Here is a 24,174-nt window from a genome sequence, read left to right as displayed (position 1 = left end):
AGTTATGCGCACGGGCTGGGTTGCAGTCTAGCATGGGACCACTGGACTAAATGTAGAGAACGGGTGATGGGATCTCCAGTCCAGGTTTGTTGGCTGCTGGAAGTTCGGGGTGTAGTTATATAGTTACACATGTAGTGTGTTCTGTTGTATTATGATTAATGTATGATTAAGATAGGTTCTCTTCGTACTTCCTTTAGTATGTTTGGCAGTTATGCGCGTACTTCGGAATCTTATTGTATCAGCCCTGAGATTGAATACATGCTCTCTATTCGTCAAAAGTGGGCACGTGGTAAGTATATATCCTCCTTGCCGTTCGAGTTTTCTATTCTATAAAGCAAACTTCGATCTTGGAAATAACTTATAGACGAACGGGTTTAACCTCATGCAATGGAATCAGAACTGCTTACGCCGTTATTATAAGATATCAAGTCTAGTGCTTTTTATATGGCCAAATACGGACAATAACGCGAAAGGTCCTTATGTGTAGCAGTAAAATAAGAGAATAGATGCGTATACTGCTTGAGGCAAAACAAGAATAGTTCGAAGAAAAGCTTCTATATCTGTTTTTCTCCTACGGCCATTCAGACCTCCATTCTGAGACTGAATCAGAAAGTGTGCACAAGATTTGTATGTATAGTCAGTCTCCTGAGAGTGCAAGACTCTTAAACAGGGGTGTTCGAGTAACCCACTGTTTACGTCAACAACAGAGTACGGGGATAGGTTATGTTGGCAGGGAAAGAGATCACCACTGACGAAGACGTGGAATCATATTAGACATAAAGCCTTTCATGCCTGCCTACACGTGTCAATGTTGATCAAGTAGATCACCAGGTATAACGTTATTGATGGTTTAACCTTGAGTGGCCCTGATGCCGATTCCGCATAGCAACACATGGCAAGATTTGTGACGATCAGCTCCGTCATAATTGCGCTCTTTTGCGGAGAAGCCTGTTCGATATACCAGCATCAAGGTCTCAACATCATGTCAACTGCAATGCAAGTCTGCAGGGGTAATGACAAACAGGACCGTTAGACGGGCTAACCACGACGATGCCTGCGATTTCAGATTGTCCGTCAGCATTCAGCACATAGTTATTGCCATACACAACAGTAGGAGACCCCCCAAATAGAGGCATCGGTGCATCCCCCACTGACGGAAATTCGGGGAAAGATAGCGAACTGAGGAGAACAGTAACATTCCGAGAAACATTGCCTCTATCAAATTGTTGAAATGCCGAGCTCCAAAGAGGGCAATGGAATGATGACAGCGGTTACGGTGATTGTCTGTAATTTCGCCATTCGCCAATTCATCGATTAGATCGAATGAGAATAGCAGGTCGGATGTGAAATGATAAAATCCGATGTCGTCCGCATGGGGTTTCTCAACGAAAATTCCAAGCATAGGTAAGTTGCAGTGGAGTACTGGCGACCGCGCACCGGTTTCGCAGATCCCACTTATGGCATGATCATAGAAACAGGACTCTCAAGAGAACCACGGATTCAAGGAACGTTGGTGGAGCGTCACATGGAAAATGTCCGATATTTCAAGTCCGTCGACCATCATCTCAATTGATCTGGCTGAAGTATAGCAGCTGAGTAAGCCGCGATAGGCTGACGCAGATGGAGTTCCTCCTAACGACCTCGAATGATAATAACCCTTGTGGATGACCAACTCCCCCCGAAGTGACTCTGCATGCCTGATTTCCAGGATCCTGCAATCACATCGTGTCGCTTTCTATGTTCCGAGACATCCCGGAAAGCCCTAAGTCGACTAATTTAGACCCAAGTAAGAGACGGGACGGGAGCAATCAAGGAGGCGTGTCGATTAAGAGATCGTTCTGGACTTTCCCTTCCGCAGAATCATGATTATCTCTCCAGAGACTCAAATGGGGGACCTCCTAATGACTCGTAATGGGAATAAAGGATGGCAAATATCAGAGTTGGCCCGGTCGTTAGGGTAGCGTCTCAAGCTGTGCGCCGCGACTTGAGTCGAAAGTCTTGGCGGATCACCTCTGCCAGCTTCTATTACTATCATTATGATTGTTCATCTCCAGAAGTGACCTGTGAGTCAGGCCAATAATTAAACCATTCACGAAACCGTCGGACCTCATTCCCGCAGTGCAAGCCACTAGTTGATCCCTAAACTGGAGCGGGCTTCGGATCTCAGAAGCCGTTTATCGTCAAATATATGCCCCAAGGTCTCGAGTCCGTGACAACGCCGCAATAACGACAATAACGCAGAAATTCTCATCTTTTTGTTCCCTATCCAATAGAATTGTACACCTAGCATCATGAAACGTCGCTATTGATTAAGTTCTCGGAGAATTTTTCATGAAGCCATAAGAGGCATTTCGAGGTGGAGCATAAATTATTAGATACCTACCAACTAACGCAACAGGAAACACTCCAGATATCGAAACTGGAGGAAGAAGAAGCGAATATATCCGCTAGATAGATAAGCTGAAATCGTGGGTTAACTAACGTTTTGAACGTTGGAAAGCGACGGGAAACAGGGATCACATCACGCTTGTTCTTGTTCTTTTTCGATTTTGGGAGCCGCGGGAACTCATCCCCGTAATTTAGCCCCAGGTCCGTCCCCTGATTGCGCACGGGGACTCTGGAGTTCTGGCCGTAGCTGATGCCATGCACTGGATTTTGTGCATTGGTATTGGATATTTTTTTTTATTGAAGAACTTCAAGTATTTAGGGGGTTTTATTTTTCTTTTTTTTTTTTCTGCGTCCTCTTCTCAGAATTACGTGGGTCTTGTCTGTCTATCCCCATTGGGCGGTTATAGTATACACCGTTTTCTAAAAAGAGATAAGTTGTAAGAGGCATGCACAGTATAATAATAATAACTATCTATCAGGGCTGAAAGAAACAGTCGAAAGGAACGACTAGATAGCTCCACTCTACGATCATGCAACCTACCTAGGCGAACGCCCATGCGACATTGTCAGGTCGAGGCCTTTCTATTTCTGGATTCGTCGGCGAGAACGGTCATTTAAACCGAAACTGCTCTCGGATCGTTCGCAGCGGTACATTGATCGAGTCAGGATTGTCTGTTCAGCGGGCAGTGAATGAATAATAATCCTGCTCTTAGGTTCCTGGAGACTTATAGATCTTGAATGGGTTTAGGGGCTTAGGTGTATGTAGCTTGAGTTTAGAAGTGAGATAGGGATATAGCAATATCACAGAAGACATGGTCATCTAACTCTAATCTACTGTACTTCCCTAGCTAACTACCGCTGGACTGTATTATTATCTATGTCAAGCCAACTTCTGTGCTCAATCCAGCGAATACCATATATCCCCCAAGACTACCTAGCCATTACGTTAGATATGTGCAGTTGTTGCCTGGAAAGGGCTCCAGTCACGCTGTGCAGCTTGTGTAACACTCCATCAGTGCCATATGCAAATACTGATAAGGACTCGGGATTTGGAACGCACATACTCCCGCCATGATCTCTCGCTGGTAATAGAGGCCATCTAGGGAGTCGGGACACTACTACTACAGTACCTACTAGAGTCGGTGCTGCACCTTCAGCTTATGATGCCGTAATAATGCCTCCCTCCGTATAAGACCGAACTCGAAGGAGTGGGAACTTGCAGCGTCGAACATGCCAGTTACCGTACCAGCTAACTTCCTCATTGCGTTATGATCTTCCCCCATGTCTGATTGATATTTTTTTTTTCTTTTTTCTTTTTGGCTTCTGCATCCTGTAAGCCATCATCCCAGGCCCTTACTGTCGATCTGCCGGGTCTGATCCCCTTACAACAGGCTGACCGATGCTAAATGGGCTGGGAACGAATGAAACGATGGTAGCTTGTTCCCTTCAAAGGATGCCGTGCGTACTGCATAGCCTATCGGATTTAAGTGGCTTTCGATCCGCTATGACATAGATTATGAATCTCAGCCCATTGTGGATCCAGCACTAGAATAGATACCTTTTTTTTTAAAGTGAGTACGTGTCACCTGCGCAGAAAAAAGAAAAAGAAAGAAAGAAAGGGAATAATGCAGCTACACTGGCACTCTCACCTGAGATTGTTAAAATTAAACTTGTGTTGTTGATTTCTGAAACGAGACGTTGGCGACTGGAGGGTTAGATACTAGTCTGGTCATCTGAACGCAGCTTGTTGCCAGACTCAGCTAAGCCTCGGTCGCTAGACCCGTCGGTTACATGCCGGCTTGGAGTCGATCTTGGTGGAGGACTACCATAGTTAGTTACTCTCGCATTGACAGCAGAACTACGGAGTACGGCGGGCTCGGATCACATGTTCTTGCTAACACTAGTCCTTTATTGATTACCCAGTTACTACTCTTCTTGGAAAGATATTGCCTAGTTAACTAGTTAGAGGGCCTCGGCCACTGTTTTGTCATGACCTTCCATTTTAGAGCGTAGTGGGGGGTTGACATCTGAAGAAAGGAAAGAATGACGACGATGGGGCTGGCTAGTAGTCATCATCAGGCAATCTCGAATTCGGCATGGTTCAACAATTAAGCCCGCAGAGATTATTATTGAACAAGCACTGCACGGAGTAGACTATCTAGTATCTACCCCCTATCGCGTGCATATTGAGTTTGAAGAGCGGCCGGAAGGGTTAGCTGATCGGACAGCATGTGGAAAGCTAGGTCTAGGCAGGCTTATTCTCGTGAGAACTTCAGCTTGACCAGGTTCTAGACGCGGCGGGCGCCTACTCTACTGCGAGGTACCTAAGTATAACTCGACACTAAAATCAAGTGGCTTGAGGACATGAACGTGCGCTCCGTCTGCCTTGGGTATAGCTCTCTGCCGTGAGAGAGCACAGACGTCCCGCTGGGAACTTATGACTCCAGGTTTATCCACTCGGACAAGCCCAGCTAGGTCATGGATGGCTTCTGGAGGAGGAGGGGTCGCAGGATGATCCACTGAACATTTCTTTTTTCGATGAGATTGCCCCCAGATAACAACAGCCTTCTGCAGCGGAGTTCTTCCTGGAAAGATCGCATAGCCCGAGACTAGACGCACATACGGTCGTGGTGGTCAGTTTGTCACTGCTGTTGGGCCTTTCAGATTCAAGGCTTCTCTATTATTTATGCTAGCGACATCTGGTCGGTAGGGTTGATTGCTCTGGAATAGACGCCTTTGTAAGCTCGAGGCTTGGGACCAGCATTGTTAGCTGTTCCGTTCCCTCTTCCGGTGCATCTAGCACTTGATCCATGGATCCGAGTGATACCAGAATACGCTGGTGTTGCTACCCTACTCCGTACTCTAGAGCAGGTTCTGAGAAAGTGGGGTTTGAGCGGAGCCAAATAATACCCACCCCCAAATCGGTTTGATCACTTTAGAAATGATAGTGCTGACTGTTCTGTCCTTTGTATGTGCGTAGCCGTATGCATATCCGTCGTTGCCAGTTGGAAAGGAGTTCTTTCATCTCATCAACTCAATTCGCTAAATCGTGGTTGGCGGTGGACAGGCTCGTGTTATTGAGATGCGCCTAGTAGCCGGTCGCAGTTGCATCGACACTGAATGGAAGGCCATTCAAATTGCTGGTTATGTTTCGCATCCATCAACGCTCCGGAACTGCTACTGTAATACCTACCCACATTTTACGGACGTAGAAAGACTGGACCAGCGCGGTGGCTTCGATAAATGACGCAGAAGGACGGACTGTTGTTTGAAGAGAGCTATGAGGCTCAGAAAGCGTTCTTAAGTCTTACTGAATTTCAATGAACATGTGCTAAGCACAAATCTAACTCCACTACTCCGTACGTAGATCCGAGTTTGGCCAGGTGCACTCCGTACTCCGTACTTAGATTCCATGTCGCGGATCATGTCCTAGCCAGGGTCATCACGCTTGTCTTCAAGTTGTCAACGCTCAAAGTTCAGGGGTGATTCCGGGGTGGAAAGCTCGATCAAGAGGCATAACCCTGTATCCTGCGGCGCCCCGGATCCCTCCAAGCTTTAGAGCCCATGTCCGTGCCTGGCAGCGAACCTGAACTGAACTGACCTGAACTGAATCAAAACAACCGATCTCCAGTTACTTCACCATGAAGATTGATAACGGCACAGATGCGACGGTTTGTTGCCATTATTAATCACTGGAGAACTAGCATCATGCACTGTGAATCACAAGCCTTTGGCCGATTGACCTGTTTTCTCGCCAGGAGGTCCGACACATAACAGGCACAGCATGCTGCCCATACGATATTCGTCCGGAAGTCACGCAATCCCTGTGTACCGAGTCTTCGGGCATTTTCTCCAAACTCACCATTTATCGATTACTCCATTCAGGGTAAATCGCTTTCAACCTTGATTGTACGGAGTAGGCGCGTAGGAACAATCTTGTGGAGATCTTCGAATCCCAGATGGATGATGCCATGCCATGCCAGCTCAGATTAGTATACTCGATAGTCCAGCTTATCTGAGCCTAAAAGCCAATCGCCCCTGTGACTTGCCCAATAATCCTTGTTCGGGAGGCAGCGGGAGCCGCGCAGGAGCGCTGTTGCGGGAGCACCGAACAGGGGACGTTATTATTATTATTGTCAAAGACTCAAAGGCCAATCTGTCTTGACTGGACGGCCAATCAAGAAGCACCCAACCCGAGAGTTTCCGTTTTCTCATCTGCTCTCAATAAAATAACTAACTAAGCATGCCATAATATCATATCGTACGCAGGACATCGTCTCGAACGATGCAGTTTTCTGATTCGCGGTGTGGCCGCAGTGGGATACCTTCGCAACGGGCTGTTCTCCTCCGTGCTATCCCGTCCATGGAACATCGATGCAATCGAAGCAGATGGCGGAGCACTGTCGAGGGTTAGAGAAGCTTCGAACGAGCGATAGACGGTGCTGCGCGCCCTGCATCGATCACTGTGGTTGCCTGCCGGGGGTGTGACACCACCAATCGCGAGGGCGCCACACGCATGGCGGGAAATTGGGACCGGACGGGCTGATGCCAACGGTGCGACGTCCTCCTCGACTAGACCGGAGAGCTAACCCGATTCTGGAATTCCTCCATCCACCGTCGATGCTTCTTGCAGCTCCCAAGTTGCGATTCATGCCGCCTCCGGAATCCGTGGGATTATTGCGGCGCAGCTCGGAGCCGGCTGCTTGTTTTTTTTTTTTTTTTTTGTCCTACTAGGGGTGTTCAAGTCCAGATGGGAGAGAGTAGTAATTATGGGAGAGATGCAGCCTCTGTATTGCAGATACGCGTTGCAGATATGCGCCGCGTGCTTGGACGTTCTCCCTTTTTCCCTCCCCTGACAGGTGCCTGGATGTCCGTCCTGAGGCTGTGATGGGTGATCTGTTTCGATTGCGGAAGAACTCGTGTGTTACCACTTGGACTATACGGAGTACGCCGAATCATAATCTCCAGACATAGGGCGCCATATGACGACAGATGCCTCGTTAAGCTCTGGCAAGATGATTCTGGTATCTAGTATTATTATTCTGTTCAACTTGCTGCTGTTCGGTCTTTCTTCGAGGACTATCAGCATCCAACGCCAAGAAACCACGGAAAGCCAATGTCTGCATGGCACAGGGGCGGCGGTGGGGAATCAGCTCGCTCGTCCACGGCTTCAACGTCTGATGGGATTGGAACCACCCGAAAGCCTCGATCGCGGAAGGCGGATGTGCGTTGCGATTGGGCCGCTAGACGGCTACTGGCCAGCGCTGAGAGAAAAGAGGGGCCAATGTCCGTCGCGGCGGCGGCCAGAGGGGATCACCGCGATCGATCAGCCGCTGCGCTCTCATGGGCTGGGGTTAGTTAGTTAGTTAGTTAGTTACACGGACGTTCGAGGGGGGAAAAGCAGCACACGGTCAGGCCGTTTAGGCTGTTTCGAGTTTATTTAACGGGGCTAAGGAGGGTGGGTAGGGTGACGGTCGGGGGGTTCTCTGGCGTTCTGGGCGTGGTTGGTGGAGCGCAGTGGTGAAGCCCCATACGACGCGCGCTCAATGCCCTCAATAATGTCGTCTTTTCGGGGCGTGTGGCGCCCGTGGAAACAAGGCTGACAGTTGCAGTCAGATCGCTCGTCTGGACTTCGTTCCGGCAACATACCCGGATGGGAGAATTTGGCCATTGGAGCATTGCCCATGCGAGGTGGGCGGCCGATGGTGGCAGGATGGACGATCATGGTCGATACGGAACGACGGGGCTCACGGATCAAGTGGAGGCCGCGAGCTGTCAGGGCATGGCGCCGTATCGACCGAGCTATGGTACACATACAAAAATCTCCTGGGCAAAGAATAATAATAATACCCCCCGTCAGATGTCAACAACCACCTGCACGATGGTCATTCTTTATCTATCAAGATCCAGATCCCGATATCCATCGAGCCAGTGATGCAGCAACGGACTGTTCCAGAAAAAAAAGGGGGGGGAGAGGGAGAGGAGGAGGAGGAGCAAAAGACGACATCCACCACCTCCATCGTTTCCCCAAAGGGTAATTAGTTAGCATCTTCTGTAGTAAGTTGGTAATACCATCGTGAACACTTCGAGGGGATAGCTCAACAAGACGGTCCAATCTGTCCTGTTAAACGATTCCCACCTAGTTAGTAAGTAGGTGTTGGTTGCGTGAGAAAGGTCAAGAATGCTTCCCAACAGCTTCGATGACAGCAGCCGTTCCTAATAGACACACACACCAGCACGAGACAGTTAATAATAATACCAAGTCTGCCGCGTGGTCTGGAAGCGTAATTTGATACTACTAACTACTAAAACTCATAGTGGAGGCCTGTGTCTAGTGCAAAGTCGTCTTCTGGAGCTCTACTCCGGACTTAGTCCAAAGAGACTTTCTTGGACCTGTCGCAGACATTATTATTATTATTCATTCAGCAAACGTTCCTGAACTCTCCGTGGCCCTTGTAAATGTCTCGATCGAACTATCTATCATAATCCAACGGTCTTCCCTGTCTAACGTCTTTGATGCCCCTTCGTTTCCTGATCCCCTTCTCTGGTGGACGATCTGACCGAAATCTTCATCCGTCTGCTATCCTCCACTAGTTCAACGGCCCTGGTCGGTGCTGGTCTGGTCAAATCCATCAGGACGCAACTCAGTCGACCTGAAGGTCCTGAACGCCTCTCGTCTCTCCTTTCCACGCACCGTCGCGCTGCACGCTGCACATCATCTTTTTCTGGCGTTCATTCCGCCGCAGCTGTCTTCATTTCTCGAGTCCAGTCCCCCCGTCGTGCATGCTGCATCCTACCATCCATTTCGGATCCTTGTCAATATTACACTACTTCTCCCGCTAGTTACAAGTTCCCTCTGGAATAACCCCACCGGTCTGCGACTCCCTCCTAGCATTCTCGTTGCTTGCCTGCCGTCCTCCTGTCCCAATAATTTCCAATCGCCGCCATCCGCATCGGGTTCGCGTTGCTGGTATCTTCTTCAAGCGGGCATCAAGCCTGTCGCTGGGTCTTTGAACACCTAAATAACTACCCTGGACCCTCCACTGGCACTCGCATCGCACCGTCAACCATCACGCCCCATCCGAAGCTTCCCCTACCCCTCTTCCAGGGCTCACCCCCAATGCCTAGCTTCCACTCTCTGCTAGTCGTCGAGCTTTTCCTAGTCGTCTCAGCCTCTCGCGGGCATTGAACCCGCTTAGCCTCCTGGCGTGAGCGTTGCCACTCCCTCGAGCCCCGTCACAGGTGCTCGAGCTTTCTTCTATCAAGCAAAAAGACGTTTACTACTTCCGGGCCATTCGTGGTATCCGAAGGGCCTTTGAAAGGCTCTCGCGATTCTGTCAATCAAGAGAACCAAATTGCTGTCCAGCAGTCATGACCGCAATGGTCCAGACCGATCTGGGTCCTCCCCCAACTGCCAAGTATAAGGATGACTCGGCCGACGATCCTGTAAGTGCCATTATTATTATCTATTGCCTTTGATCGTCCGTTGTTGGAAAAGAGCACGTTCGCCCCATCCTCCGCGTTGCTACGAACACCGCCCCCCAAAACCATTCAAGACCAACAATACCGAACCACCAGTCAAGAAAGGCACAGAGTATAGCATATATCATATGTTATATTTACGTCGATCTCTTGGTTGTTGACGAGAATTACTTTGGTATTGTTTCTATTCGTTTATTGTTTTTTTCTCTTTTTTGCGCGTCACAATCTTCGCGTGTTGCGTATGTTGTGCCCTTGTCCCTGCCACTGTTGCCCCTGCTTCAACACGACCACGAACAATACCCCGGCAGCTTGCTCAGTACAATGTCTTCTTTTACACAGTTCTTCTTGAGAATTGTCCTTTTGAGCTTCCATACAGTCAGCGCTTGATCTTGCATCATTGTCAGTGGCCGGTATCTTCGTATGATTTACCGGTTGCCTGTTCGTCCTGTGCTACAAGAAGCCCATTGAAAGCCCATTCACAAGCCTCTGGTTTATGTGCGCGCTGGTGTCACCTGGGTTGGATTTGACTGAGGTATGGGGGCCATAAGAGGCCCGGAGTCGAATCGACTGCCTTCTGTTGGTCACTGCCACGGCGAATCGCACATCTGTCCTTTGGAATCCGCGCTTTCAAGGCCATGTATTCTGCATATATGGTGCATGAAACGCAATTGGAGGTTCCACGTGCAGATCCAGTCCAGGTGTATACGAGCCATCAGCACGGAGAGGCCACCACTCTCCTGTACAACGTTCCTCCCTCCTTCAAGAGTGTCGTTGCATCGTGACCTGTTCCATGAGCACGGTGCGAGTACAGACAATGACATCTTCGGAGATACCCCTGTTGCCGTCGCTTATTCTACGCTCTCGATTGGGCCGTTGGGGCGCACCCTTTAGATATAATTGGATCTATTGCTATTTCAGCACTTGTTTCTCTCCGAAAAGGACCACAGCGGTTTCTCTTTCTGGGGAGAGTCTGTCTCCCTTGAACTTACATCGGATTCGCCAGCGGAATGAACCTGAAAAAAAAATATTACCTATGATGACTGGGGAACAAATTGGGCGTTACCTAAATTACTGTTCTTCTGGTCCATATCAGGCACTTTGTGCTGATTTTCATGCACAATTGTTTGAAAGGGGCTGCCAGGACACAGACTTTTTTTAACTATTTCCTTTTGAGAGATTCTATTTGCCATAAAACATTTTCAGTCATTTCCCCTTCACATGGATATCAATCGGCCATAATCAGTGAACAGTATGTGGATTGGTCTTGAGGCTGACAATGTCCGTCCATCTATAGCTTCGTCGCCAGAACTCGGGCCATCAAATTCCCCCGCATCACGCTCTGCAACATCCTAGACCGACAAGTCTTGCGCAACACCAGAAGCAACGACCGAACTCTCCGCATCAACCAAATAGCTCCATACCGTCGGGAACATATGCGACTGCGCATGGTCTAGGGAACGGTGTACCGTTGCAACATCAAACTCCATACGGACAACCTACGCAAGAACCAACCTATTATACTACGCATCCTAGTCACTATACCTCGACAAGCGCTCCTGGACAATACCCCTCAAGCGGTAAGTTTGCTCTTTCTGATACTCAAAAATGGCAGGGTAGCATGGAAAGTGTTGAGTTGGGCAGACGCCTTGTTGCGAGGCATGTAGATGCGCTGGTTATATTGCTTAACTTCCTTTGGATGGAGGAATATTAGGGATCTGATACTTGGGTTGCAGGTACTGACGCGCTCTAGGGCCTCCTGATCTGATGGCAGCTACCGCACAAATGCAGAGGCCCTATCCTCCAATCTACCATACACCCCAGTCTAACTCCCCGGCATCCGTGGCGTCACAAACACACGATCAGCATGGAAGGAATTTGTATACGCAATCGCCGCAAATGCCCTCGCAGATGTATGGTTATCAGCCGTATTCCTCGATGAACTCGGTGCACCCGTCGCCTTATGCACCACACCCGGCGTCTCAACAGCATGCCCTCACATCGCAGTCGCTGATGATCCCGCATCAGACAGGCGCTGCTCAAATGCACCCGCAGCCACAGGGACATCCAGCTGCTATGACCACCAACAGCCCGCAGCAACTGAAACTGGACTCTATACCGTCTCAGGCTACGCCGCCTCAAAGGACGCCCATCAACCCGCCTCACTCGACGCCCGCGACGGGACAAGTTCCTCAGAACAACGTACATGCAAACGGAGCTGCAGCGGCGAATCCCAATGCGGCACCAGGCCCGATCCCAGCCACGACTCCCCTTGTTGTGCGACAGGATAGCAATGGAGTGCAGTGGATTGCCTTTGAGTATTCACGTGACCGCGTCAAGATGGAATATACCATCCGCTGTGACGTAGAATCTGTGAACGTGGACAATCTTAGTCAAGAGTTCAAGACAGAGAACTGCGTCTATCCTCGAGCTTGCTGCAGCAAGGACCAGTACAGAGGCAACCGATTGGTCTACGAGACCGAATGCAATGCCGTTGGATGGGCGCTGGCCGAGCTGAACCCCCCACTGCGAGGTAAACGAGGATTGATCCAACGAGCGGTCGACAGTTGGAGAAATAGCAATCAAGACCCTCGACTTCGCAGTCGCCGAGTGAGGAGGTTGGCAAAGATAAACAGGAGGCAAACTGTTCAATCGCCGCAGCCTAGCCATATTGCTGCCCCAACTAGCGCTCTTCCAGGAGTTCCTGGACCTGGCCTTACAGCGCCAGGACCACGGCCACCCCCTGGGTCTATGTCGCTAGGCGGCGGGCAACTACACCATCACCACGCTCACCATGATGGGAGCACAGGTAACGAGGAAGTCAGCGGTATGTTCCACCAGATGTGATGCGTTTCGTTTTGAGACTTGTCAATACTTTTATGGTGGAGAGTGTGATGATCGCCATGTATTATTTGTTCTGTAAAGACGGGTTAAGGATACCTCTGATGAGGTTGGAATTTGTCTGCTGGGATCTGTGTTTACTTGTCGGAGTCGGGTCCTATCTTGTTCCTTTTCCTTGTGTTTTTCACCTCCCATGCCCTTCTCGGTTTTCTTTTCCTGTTTCCCTCCTGGATATCACATGGTACCCTGTTGCGCGCCTGCCCCTCCTTTACGAGATGCCACAAAAGCGTAGGCTAATTCCACATCCCTAATATCCCGCGGAATATAGGCGGCACTGGATATACGAACGGTACTCATCGTTCGTCTGATGCTACAAGTGGCCACCAGCCGCCTGGACATGGGACGACAGACCTCCGGACTGGTCAGATTTTCCACGGTTTCCCAATGTACCCCCCTTCTGCCAGTGCTTCAGGGGCACCAGGTGGGCCTTCAATGCCTCCCCTCCAGGCCAGCAGCATGGGATCCTTTAGTCGCCACGGGACTATCGCGACATCTTCCAACAGACGCGAGGAGGACGACAACGACGATGACGAGCGCAATCCAGATAATGCCGCGCTCTTCGGCGACCTCCCCCAGGGCAAGCGTCGAAAGTTTATTCTGGTGGATGATTCGCAGCGCGGCTGTCGCGTCCGTGTCAAAGTCATGCTTGACCAAGTGGACATGAACGAGATCCCGGATTCTTACCGTCAGTCCAATTCGGTCTATCCGAGGACCTATTTTCCCGTGCAGATGAAGAGTCCACCCGGTCGCGTCGTCCCAGGGAAGAGATACTTCGACGATGACGATGAAGAAGATGATGATGGCAGCACTGCGACTGTGGGAAGGACGTTGGTGCCGGCACCATCCATCGACGGGGAGACCGACATTGCGGTTCCAAAGCTGTCGAGGAGCAAGCACAACAAGGAGATCCTGTTGAATGACCTTGGGTATCGCATGAGCTGGAGTCAGAGCAGAGTATTTGCGGGAAGGACATTATTCCTCCAGAGATCCCGTAGGTTGACTTCTCCCACCCGTCATCCCTCCGTGCGCAGAGGCTAACTCGGTGGTATCTTATAGTTGATGCCTACCGTAACAAGATGCGTAACACAATGCTGAATGCCGGCCAAGAAACTACGTCCATCGCTCCACATTTTGAGACGCGGATCGGGAAGAGGAAATTCCTTGAGCGGTCCAGGAAGAAATCTAGTCTGAGTGCGGCAACGGCTGCGGTGGCTACGTCTGCGTCTCAACGCAGTGCGGAAGAAGTAGAAGGCTGAGGCCTGGCTTTGGAGTACTCCTGAAGTGCCCGTCGATGGCTGTGGCCAATTGAGCATGCTACCGTCGCAAGTCAGGAGACTGTGTACCAAATTTTCTTTTGTTTTACCTCTTCTCCTTTGTTTCTCCTTATTGGCCCCCTTTTACCATTCCACGGTGCCCTTAAGATACCACTTCTTCCGTCTTTACCGATTGTTTCCCTTACAGTTCGTGTTATTATTGACTTGGATGTACAATATCTGTCCTTACCGTTTATACCCTCTTGTGTTCGATTTTGTATGATGTTTTTTTCATGTGCGATTAGACCCCTCTGGCTTTGGGGGGTTATTGGTGGGGAAATTGACAGGATGCGGCTGGAGACAGCAAAAGTTCGGAAGGATTGATGGGCCGGAGTGAGATATACGAGGGAGGCCAACATGCGAGGCAGCATAATGGGTCTGTTCCTTTGGCGTGATGGATGGGATAGCAGCACCTTGTTCTTCTCGGGTCGCATGGACATGTTTGTATCGATGGCATTGACGGATATGGCATTGTACATGGAATGGGAGTCAGCGGTGGATGGAAACCACCTGTTCGGGATTCAAGGGCGAAATGGTCAGATTACTACAGGACTCTTCGGTTCTCTGTTTCTTTAGTTGTTACTATTTATTATTATGCGAGAAAGAGAAGGAGGGTGGTTTGGTGGAAGAAAGCGAGTTGAAGTTCGGTGTGGAGAAGGCCGATATTGAAAAAGAAAAGAATTCGATGAGAGAGGGCAGGTTGTCTGGTCTCTCTTCGCTGGCGTGTATGTGTTATCAGTGAGATTGTAACTAGCGAGCGTGAATGCAGAGACGGTGAATTCGGCTCGTTGACTGACTTGCAGCTGTAGTCTTTACCATACTCAGTTGCTTTGGGGTTTTCGAGATTCTTCTAGTTATCTACAGTATTACATACCATACAGTACCTTGCCGTTTACGATTTCCGCTCTCGGCCACCCGATCAGTCCTATGGTACGCGCAAAACAGGCAAGAGACAGACTTGATGCTCTGTAATCTGCTGGACACTCTTAATTGGGAAGTGGATGTGCAGAGACTAGAGTAGCGAAAATTGTAGTAGTGTGTTCTTACTCTTGACTCTTGAGTCTTGACAGCGGTGGAACCTGTTAGACTGGTGCAGTGGTGGGGTCCTGCATGAGATAAAGATAGCAGTCAGTGAGTAACCAACTAACTTGCTTGCTTAGAACACTTGGTTGATTAATTAGAGACTAGAGTAGTTACAATACTCTCTTGTTATATGATCATACTGATAAGAAAAAAAAAAGAAGCTTATCCTATTAGATCCTCTTCTAAGCACAGACGAAACCCAGCATGTATGTATGTATGTACATTCGTCGAGATCTATGTAGCACAGAGTACCATAATTTAATTACTCTGTAATTAGTAGTTACCTATGTAATAATCCTTCTAGTAATAATATACCAATAAATACCAACCAGCAGCGGGCTGAGGTCAGTGGCTTTGCCTAGGTTTTCCTGTCTCTGTGCGATGGTCATGGCATGGTTTTCTGGTCCCGAAAAGCCACAGGAAGCACAGCGAAGCGACCCGAAGCCGGTCGGCCGGGAGCGGACTGAGGCACGTGCGAGGCGCCGGCCTTGGGCATTTATTTATATTTTATTTATTGTGATTATTGTTATTATTATTATTTTTATTTATATTTATACTTCAATTTATTATTTTAGTAAAGAGAAAGTGCGACAGAAAGCTTTGTTTTTCCTTCCAGATAACTAAATCCAGTTCAGAATTTCAGATCCACGAAGAGGAATAATAATAATAATGATCACAATATCTTGTCTTACTATCTATCTAACTACTTTAGTTACTGGCGAATAACTCACCAGTTCCCAGTTACTAACTTTAGCTGACGAGCTAAGCCACTAGTTCTCGCCATAGCTCCCATGCGATAACTATCTACCATATTATTATTATTATGATCTTTCTCCTATCCGATTCCCTGGCAAAACACAGACCAACAAAGGCTTGGTTGAGGTTCAGCCCCATCCGCGTCCCTGGCAAAAAAGCCGGATGCAGAGAAGCCATCCCAGCTCGTCGTCAACACTCGTTTCTCTTCTCTTCTTTGGACCTTCTTCTTTTTTTTTTTTCTTCTTTCGTTTCTTTTTTAGTCTTTTCCCTGCTTTTTCCAATTCCTAGAAGTAATTAACTTACTTACTCTTGGGGGTCGATCATCTCTCCTCTCCATTTTGAGTCTAGAGTCGAGGATCCCCCGGTGGTGTTTTTCCCCCGCACCTCTTTCGAAACGCGATCTTCACGGCAGCAAGACGGTGGCAGGGAATTTGTCGCAGACAGACACATCGGGTTGATGCACTCCAGCCGCCATCAATCGCACTGACACCTTCCTGCTCGCGCTCGCCATAGATAGGGCCAGCTGATAGTCACTGTCCCTGCTTGATAAACTAGTCGACCCGGCAACCTTTCTTCTTCTGAACTCTCTCCTACGTCCCCGACCGTGTAACTTCGCGCTTCAACAGGGGATATTCTCTTTTTGCTCTTCCCCCCCCCCCCCAGCTAGATAAGACCACAACGCGGATTCAATCAACGACACATTTGGGCGCTGAAGGTGAGCTGTCACCGTCGTGGCATCGAGCTGAACTCCGTCCGGATCGGCGATCCAGATAGCCCTTTTTGAATGAGACAGCCCACGCTGCAGGCACGCATTCCCGAAGGGGAGAAAAAAGAAAGGACTGTCATCCTGCCTTGCATACCTCCGCGGAATCATTATTTGTGATAAATAAAGCGCTCGGCCGTCGTCGTCAACAGGCATGTCCGGTACCCACCGGTCATTCAGTTTCGAACCTGGGGAGGAACGGTTCCAGAGCAACCAGGCCGCTGAAGCGCCCCAGGGGACCGATGATGCTCTCACGGCCGCCCCCATCGTTGGGAATGCGTCTGCCGTGCCTCCTGCACCGCCTCCTCACGGCGAGCCAGCCTTGCAGTCAGCTCGACAATTGGCACACTCGCCCTCGGTGCGGACAAACACGACGGTGACGCCGGGGATGGACAACCTGGGGGCCACAGCTGCAGGCGGTGGTATCAGTGGAATCGCCCTGGGAGTCGCTGGCAATAACGAACGTCAAAGTGGTCTCGAGGCCACGAAAGAGATACAGAGTCCGGTGAACGGTCGGTGGATTGGGCCGGCCGAACGAAGCCAAAACAACAACATCAACAATAACAACAACACCATCATCAACACCAACATCAACGCCAACACAGCATCAGATACACCATATGTTCCATCAACACCCAGTTGCCCCAGTCACGATTCGCTCGGACCGCTACGACCACGGGACTCCTACGCCTCCAATTATTCTCCCCTAGGGGCAGCCGCTATGCCGGCAGGACATGTCAGTCCTGCAGGTAGCACGCCGCATCTCACACCAACGACGAATCCCTCCCAACGGAGTCTGATCGATCATTACCCATCATATCCGAGTACAGGAAGCTGGTACGATGGTCCTTATCAGAGACAGTCGGCTTACGGTGCCGCTGTCAACCCGATGATGATCAACGCCGAGGAGATTGCGGATGATGGCGATGACGACATTTTCCGAACGCCTCAACGGAAATCGATGCTGCCCCTGGGTTTTCGATCCAGCGAAGCCTTGCCCGCTGAAACTAATGGCACGGCAGGAGGAGGCATGGCGGGCGCATTCGGAAAAAAGGCGCAGCGATCTGGCGCTTCCAACGGATCACCATATGGCCAAGTTTCCGGGCTTGAAGTCGGCTATAAGAGCGAGTATGCCCGAGGACGGGGTGATGGAAACCGAAAGAAAGGATGGATTGTCGGTGTTGTCCTCGGTATCATCATTATTGGAGCCATTGTCGGGGGTGCCGTGGGTGGTGTCTACGGCAACCGAAAAGACAGCAAGACAGACGTCAACGGCGGTGATAGCGAAACAACATAGACCACGGTCGATATTGAAACGTCCGACCTGGTGATTCAAGAGTTACCTGAGTTCGCAGTATTTGATGACTGGTGGAAGATCTAGTATGGCCCGTGAGGAATTGGGGGCAAGTGAGATCTGATGGTCTCGCTATGCTACTGGAAACCCGGTCCAGATCTTGCTACAGGTATAAGAGGACCGCGATTTACGGCTCGGCGCGTTGAGTTCGAGTTTCTATCTTTGGTGCATCTCCAGCGAGCATGACCGATGCATGCTTCTCCTCCCACAAGCATGCATCTTGACGGCGGTTGATGATATATTTCTCCTTTCATTTCACCTCCCTTATCCCGCACTCCTGTCTGTCACCGTTTCTCTGATGATGGTTATAATGGATGGCTGCGGTAGACTCATCTCCTTTTCTACGGCTGTGTGTGATACGACTCTTTTTTTACTTCAGCGAGTTTTTCATCATCAGGTAGTGGATGCCTGGCGCATACGGTGTGATTGACAAACACTAATGGTTTCGTTTTCCTATGGATCTCTTTACTTATTGTTTTGACGACATGGGCATCTGTGACTGATTCCTCGGTTCGGGAAGAACCGAATGCAAGAATAGTTATCGGGAGTGGTGTTTTTCTTCTGGTCCCTCACTTCTGATCGAAGACTCCGAGATTTTGGTAGATAATACATGAGATACCAGAAACGGAGCAAGACAGGAAGATACATAGGAACCAATGAAGGGGTATTATAATGCATAACTAGCTGCTACGTAGTATATAGCTGGAATCGACCCTTATGCGGGCTATTGTCTATCTATCTCTGTAAAGAAATCTGGGGGGAGATATCATTGAAGATAAAGCGAGACTTGACGATCTGGTATTATTGCAGCGGGGTTTTTGGTGTATTGGTTAACTTTGACTTTTAGGTACTCTTTTTTTGTGCGGATGGATTATGTATGTCTGAAGGGTGAGATCTGGCTGGTCTTCGACAGGTTTTCACCCGGTACAGAGATTGATAGATATATGTAATAAACCTTGATTCCGTAGTAAACTGGCACTTTACTTGGAAAAGAGTCAGACATCCTTATATCGAAGCATATCCCAAAGTTATCAAGCTACTTTATCTTTCTGTCTTATGTATAACTGTATATCTTCTACAAAGCAGGATAATCAATAAATCTGATTCTATCGTCCACTCTAGGATTAACAACTGGCAATCCATCCGAATCATTCCTTCCAATAATTATACTCTTCCTAGCCCTCTCAACGCCCTTGACATGATGGTCATTTCTCGATCGATCTCCATCCGATTCCTCTTCGCCATGTCCAAATATCCGAAGCATCAGACTCGTATCTGTCATGGCAGCCTCCTCATTCACTATCGTCTCTTCTTCCGGAAACATCGTATACCCATCATAACCACGAGCAATAAATCCCGCAAGAGCGACTGTGTACATGCGAGAAGGATCGATTTTCTCTAGCTTTGTTGTTGTTGTTGTTGTCCCGGGTCCTTCGATGAATAAGAAGATATCTATGACGCGCTCACCGGCTTTCTTTTTCCATGTGGCTACTATACGCAGGCCTGAGACTTGGAGGAAACGGCCGTCCATGTGCATGTCCCCGAGGGAGTTCTCTATGGCGTGGTATAGAACTCTGCCGCTGGTTCGTTTCACAATGAGGGCGTTGTCGAATGGACAGATATCTGTGTTGTTAGTCTCTAGTCTTCGTTACTGAGCCATCTGGCCCGGGGTGTATTACCGATAATATCTCTCACTCGCAATGGTCTACCTCCTGGTAATGATGAATCGAGTAGACGATCGCATCTGATCGCGCCACTGTTGAAGAAGGCTATATCTGTATCGTAGAATCCACGTACTGCATCCGCAATCATATTGCCTAGATTGGTTTCCTGTCTTCGAACAATTGAACTGCGACCCTCGAGAGGGGTGTATGTATGCACCAAAGGCGACTGGACTAGTGAATCCACGCGATTGTGAATGGATTCCAGAACCTCACTGATTTGTGGTGGGAATGTCTCGGGGGCTGGGATAGCTGCCTCGATGTCGGTGTACTGACTCACTGCGGTCTGTTAGTACAGTAGGTATAAGCCATAGTTAACTAATGGTCATTGACTAAGGTACCTAAGGTAGGTATACTTACGCTCCACATGAGAGACACTCGCAACTCCCTTATCATCCTTCTGTCCAACCACTCGCACTAACGACAAGCCTCTCCAGTCTGTTCCGCTTTTAATGATCCTGATATTCCCCTCGGTATAATTAACCAATCCATTAATAACAATATCTGTATTGTCGCGACCCTGCTCAATATTCTCTGGATTTGAATCTGTATCGCCGACATATCGTCGAATAACCTCATGATCGTGACCGCCGAAGAATAAATCTACTTTACCGTCTCCAGAGGCTGTCATGTCTGCTACCTCCATGTCCTCGGCCAGACGCATGTGGGTTAGGGCAATAATCAGATCGCATCCCTTATTTACGCGGAGATGGCGCGATATTCGTTTGGCTACCTCTGCGGGTGACGCGATGGTTGATGGAGGAAGATTCTCGCAGTTGGATGGCCAGTCTCTGTTACTTATTAGCGAGCTGTCGTCACCTTCAGAACTGGATATTGGTGTTTTTTTTTTTTTTTTTTTTTTTTTTTTTTTTTTGAAGGACGGTTTGTTTCGTATCACATACGTTCCTGCCAGTCCGAAGAATCCAACACGAACCCCATTAACCTCCCTAATCACATACTCTTCTGCACAACCAAGGAGCCCTCCTGTTTCGTGAAACGCGTTCGAAAGCACCCAAGGAAAATCAACTCCATCCGAAAGATGCCTCAGTCTCGCGTCACCAAAGTCGAAATCTAGCCCCATCAGCAATAGGTACTTCAGTGAAATCCGCGTTTGCTAAGAAAGAACGATCAGACCATGATTCCCATAACATGCTATATCGACGTTCACAAAATCAAGCACCGGTCCCATATGCTCGCCCTTCAAAACACTTGCTTCAAGCGATGGGGAGAAGCCATCGCCGCTAAAGACTGTTAGGCCATTATCGCCAGTGATTTCTTTTTTGAGGAAGGATTTTTGTAAGTGTAAAAAACGCGAGAGTAGATCCGCTGATGGAACGTGATACTGCCAGATAGGTATGAGTTTGGTTGAATGTGTAGGGTTAGGGTTCGGTTTTGACTCTGAAGTATGTACTTACGACGTCGTTGAAATGAGCGAAGCGTAGCTCGAACTGCATTGTGTGTATCTGCTTTCCTTTGTTGAGAGCAGGTAGGTAGGTGAAGTGGATGGTGGTGGTTAAGTTATAAAGTGATTATGGGTTGTGCTAGGTACTGTACAGATGTGGGGTCAGCCAAGGTATGTATGCTGACGAGGAATGCAAGTAGTGTATGAAGCTACCTAATTTCTCGACAGTCATATATAGGTGAGACAGGCAGCAAGGGAGCTCCAATGTCAATCGGTCCAATTCGAAATAACAGTCAGCAGCGAGCAGTCAGGAAGCAGATTGATCGGTCACCAAGCCATCGAGAGTGTGGAGCCAATACTTGAGCAACGTCACGTCGATCTACAGTACATACATACAGGGCATCCAATGCCGCAGTAAACCAGATCGCACTACCATCTAGATTCCAACCCTGCTAGGTGCTTGACTGAGGCATAATAGTACTACCTTGGTAATGTATGTACGTACATTAGTTCGTATCAAATAAATGCAGATTCAAAATTGTCCCGATCTAGATCTCCTCCGTAGATCAGTGGCGGGGGATTCTGGAGCCAACCGATCCATCCCTGACGGTGGCTCGTGAAACATCCACGTTAGTGCTAGTGATGGAAACACTTAATAATTATTGGCTTGCCCCGGGTTGTGAGCTGAGAGATCGTCGTTCACGATCGAAGCCCTACCTATCTGCCCACATGCTATGTAATATATGCATATCCTGATTGTTATCAAAGCTCCTGAAACCTAAAGTTTCCAGAGACGGCTACTACTAAACCGAAAATAGCGAACATATATTGAGATCAAATGGAAAACATTACGTCTTGACTTGGCAAAGTAACCATCTGACTGTAGACCAAGGAAATCTCCCATCGAATTATGCGCATATACTGTCGAGGCACGGAGTCATTCCTATTTATACTCACTATTCTTCCATATAACCTAGTGGATAATTACGATATGGTGGCATTGATTCTTCTTGAATTACTTGAGATGCTTCCTAGGCGATGCTAACAAATCCTCCGCGGCCATTATCATGCAGACAGTTCTTGGGCCAGATAGTCGTCCAAATGCTTTTAACATTGCGCTGAGATTTCTTCGAGGCGCTAGAGGATGATAATAGAATGCTTCATCCTCTAGGATCGAGCTCCAAGCTATTGACAAGGGGCAAGCACAACTGATAGCATAGATGGGTGCACTAGCTCTGGAATGCATGAGCATAGAGAATAGTGGGTCCACTTCAAAGTATCGCTGAGTAGCTTTCTTTTGATTTCTTTGTTTTTTCGGAATGATGTTGGGCGAGCCGAGTAAACATGAGTGGTAGGTCTCTGTCACTCCTGATAATATGGGCCAGCACCGACTACCTCTGTCGACTCGGAACGGCTGTAGAACAGATGCATCCTGGTATGAACAGCAGTTGATCGCCCATTACGCCCGGAATCCGATTTTCCGGGATCTCCAGTCAGTACTTCTGGGACCGACAACTAGACCCCCAACCGTCGTCAGCAGGATCACCTAGATATGATGGCATCACTGTCCCACTTCATTGACGGGCAACCGAGGCGACTTTCTTCCAAGGGAGATGGCCAGGAAGTGCATAACTTTCGATTAGGGAACAGCACATTGGACCGCAGAAACCTAACCTCGAGATGAGCTGCGTCCATGATCAATTGTCCTCGTCTTTCCAATACAAGCGCATATTCCAGAAAGCATGCTCATTAGGCTCAAATGCAGGCAATTGCAACGAGCTCCGTGTCTGAACATAGGATGCTAGGACTTCTTGCTCCGGAGAGAGATTGTCAAGGGGCCCTCCGAATAGAATAGCGGGATTTGATGCAAGTATACGGTCCAGATGAGCTCTCTCGGCTCCAGGACAGTATAAAAAGGTGCCCTCGTTAACCAGCTCGAAAGCTTTCGGGTCTTCGACCACGGTAATTCCAAGGGACTGCAAGAGCTCCTTATCAAAGTCATTGAAGACGGGGTCTTGGGCAAAGACTTGCACAGCAGCAGACTGTGTATCAAGAGTTTCTGTGGTAGATTGCTGTCAGAATAGCAAGGCGATTGCAAACTTACGGAGGACATACCAAAGAGCCCAGCAATGGCAGCTAGAGTCGCCAGCTGATACAATGATACGCTTCTGCGGTCCACCCATCCACCGCGAAGAAAACCGCTAGGACTACCGAGACCTATGCAGACGATATTGTCTATATTCTTCATGGATTGTGAAAGTCGCTCCCGTAGTACATGGTTGAGAGTCTCATTCGTTGACGACTCGTCCCACTTCTGCCTATGCGCCTCGTACTGCTTTTTCAATTCTCCAATAGTCAGCCGAGATGGCGGTTCCGCTGGAAGTAATTCCCCTTCAGCCGTCTTGACAGCCCTTCTCGGGACATTTCCGCCCTTAGTAACATGAGTCCAGCCATCGTCATCGGCGATCTCCAGGCGCTTCTGCGCAGTGGCTTTTTTCTTCCGCGAGGTGTGCGGCATGATGCGACAGAGAGTACCTAGATTGGTCGTAATCGCGACTTGTCTAGGGGTACGAATATCTTGAGGGCACTGGTCCCTGGAGAATCCTCAGTTACTCATTATTGCGGAACATTTTTAGCAGTGCGACGAAATCTGCTCGATGGGATCTCGGCGGTTATACGGCAGACGGTTGGCCAGAGTCTCAGCCAATCAGCGCGAGCCGTGCCCTGTATTTGGAACGGAGGACAAGAGTGACAACAAGCATCAAAGAATTGCATATATTTTACATACTTAAACCTGATACATTGAGATAGATCATGGCTATCACTGTCTTTGTTTCGGTATCGAGATTCGGGAAAGTCTCTTCTGTCCATTGATTAAATCGCATGTCTGGATTCTCAGCTGTTGTCTCTGAAAGTTCCATTAAGATGGCACCCCATCTTTCATCGTTAACACAAGTTACTTATTAGTCCAGACGGGACAGGACCGAAGAATGTGATTAATCGGCTCATGATCT

General features: G+C 48.8%; 5 protein-coding genes across 5 annotated transcripts; 3 read left to right on the top strand and 2 right to left on the bottom strand.

The window, feature by feature from the left end:
* The first annotated feature begins 7,120 nt into the window (after window positions 1–7,120).
* Window positions 7,121–7,796, top strand: C8Q69DRAFT_229919 (hypothetical protein). Its single transcript, XM_028626390.1, has one exon. It carries the CDS (start codon window positions 7,371–7,373, stop codon window positions 7,752–7,754), a length of 384 nt encoding a protein of 127 aa, XP_028485706.1. The 5' UTR covers window positions 7,121–7,370; the 3' UTR covers window positions 7,755–7,796.
* A 1,963-nt stretch (window positions 7,797–9,759) lies between these two features.
* On the top strand, window positions 9,760–14,024 carry C8Q69DRAFT_506265 (hypothetical protein; the record flags this gene model as incomplete). The annotated part of the gene is made up of 5 exons (XM_028632784.1): window positions 9,760–9,834; window positions 11,165–11,447; window positions 11,621–12,694; window positions 13,037–13,759; window positions 13,825–14,024. 5 exons carry the CDS (start codon window positions 9,760–9,762, stop codon window positions 14,022–14,024), a joined length of 2,355 nt encoding a protein of 784 aa, XP_028485705.1.
* Window positions 14,025–16,527: 2,503 nt separating this feature from the next.
* Window positions 16,528–18,105, top strand: C8Q69DRAFT_229909 (hypothetical protein). The gene has a single exon (XM_028626389.1). It carries the CDS (start codon window positions 16,838–16,840, stop codon window positions 17,978–17,980), a length of 1,143 nt encoding a protein of 380 aa, XP_028485704.1. The 5' UTR covers window positions 16,528–16,837; the 3' UTR covers window positions 17,981–18,105.
* A 952-nt stretch (window positions 18,106–19,057) lies between these two features.
* C8Q69DRAFT_463722 (putative 5'-nucleotidase) lies at window positions 19,058–21,490 on the bottom strand. Its single transcript, XM_028630385.1, has 6 exons — window positions 21,174–21,490; window positions 20,893–21,100; window positions 20,661–20,829; window positions 20,119–20,549; window positions 19,717–20,037; window positions 19,058–19,660 (listed from the first exon to the last, which is right to left on the bottom strand). Exons 1-6 carry the CDS (start codon window positions 21,210–21,212, stop codon window positions 19,113–19,115), a joined length of 1,716 nt encoding a protein of 571 aa, XP_028485703.1. The 5' UTR covers window positions 21,213–21,490; the 3' UTR covers window positions 19,058–19,112.
* Window positions 21,491–22,634: 1,144 nt separating this feature from the next.
* Window positions 22,635–23,943, bottom strand: C8Q69DRAFT_229841 (hypothetical protein). The gene is made up of 2 exons (XM_028626387.1): window positions 23,276–23,943; window positions 22,635–23,219 (listed from the first exon to the last, which is right to left on the bottom strand). Exons 1-2 carry the CDS (start codon window positions 23,676–23,678, stop codon window positions 22,858–22,860), a joined length of 765 nt encoding a protein of 254 aa, XP_028485702.1. The 5' UTR covers window positions 23,679–23,943; the 3' UTR covers window positions 22,635–22,857.
* Window positions 23,944–24,174: the final 231 nt, after the last annotated feature.

The sequence above is a fragment of the Paecilomyces variotii genome (genome assembly GCF_004022145.1).
Source record: "Paecilomyces variotii strain CBS 101075 chromosome Unknown C8Q69scaffold_4, whole genome shotgun sequence".
Classification (NCBI taxonomy): domain Eukaryota; kingdom Fungi; phylum Ascomycota; class Eurotiomycetes; order Eurotiales; family Thermoascaceae; genus Paecilomyces; species Paecilomyces variotii.
The sequence above is the reverse complement of the archived record's forward strand: the minus strand, read 5'-3'. Positions and strand labels throughout refer to the sequence as shown.

Bases quoted from the DNA above. Each gene is read 5' to 3' on its own strand.
- C8Q69DRAFT_229919 (XM_028626390.1), top strand. From the start codon at position 7,371: ATGACGACAGATGCCTCGTTAAGCTCTGGCAAGATGATTCTGGTATCT.
- C8Q69DRAFT_229909 (XM_028626389.1), top strand. From the start codon at position 16,838: ATGTCCGGTACCCACCGGTCATTCAGTTTCGAACCTGGGGAGGAACGG.
- C8Q69DRAFT_463722 (XM_028630385.1), bottom strand. From the start codon at position 21,212: ATGCAGTTCGAGCTACGCTTCGCTCATTTCAACGACGTC. The intron at 20,830-20,892 runs GTCTGATCGTTC...TGATGGGGCTAG, and splicing joins AGCATGTTATGGGAATCATG to ATTTCGACTTTGGTGACGCG. The intron at 20,550-20,660 runs GTATGTGATACG...AATAAGTAACAG, and splicing joins TTCTTCGGACTGGCAGGAAC to AGACTGGCCATCCAACTGCG.
- C8Q69DRAFT_229841 (XM_028626387.1), bottom strand. From the start codon at position 23,678: ATGCCGCACACCTCGCGGAAGAAAAAAGCCACTGCGCAGAAGCGCCTG. The intron at 23,220-23,275 runs GTATGTCCTCCG...AATCTACCACAG, and splicing joins TGCCATTGCTGGGCTCTTTG to AAACTCTTGATACACAGTCT.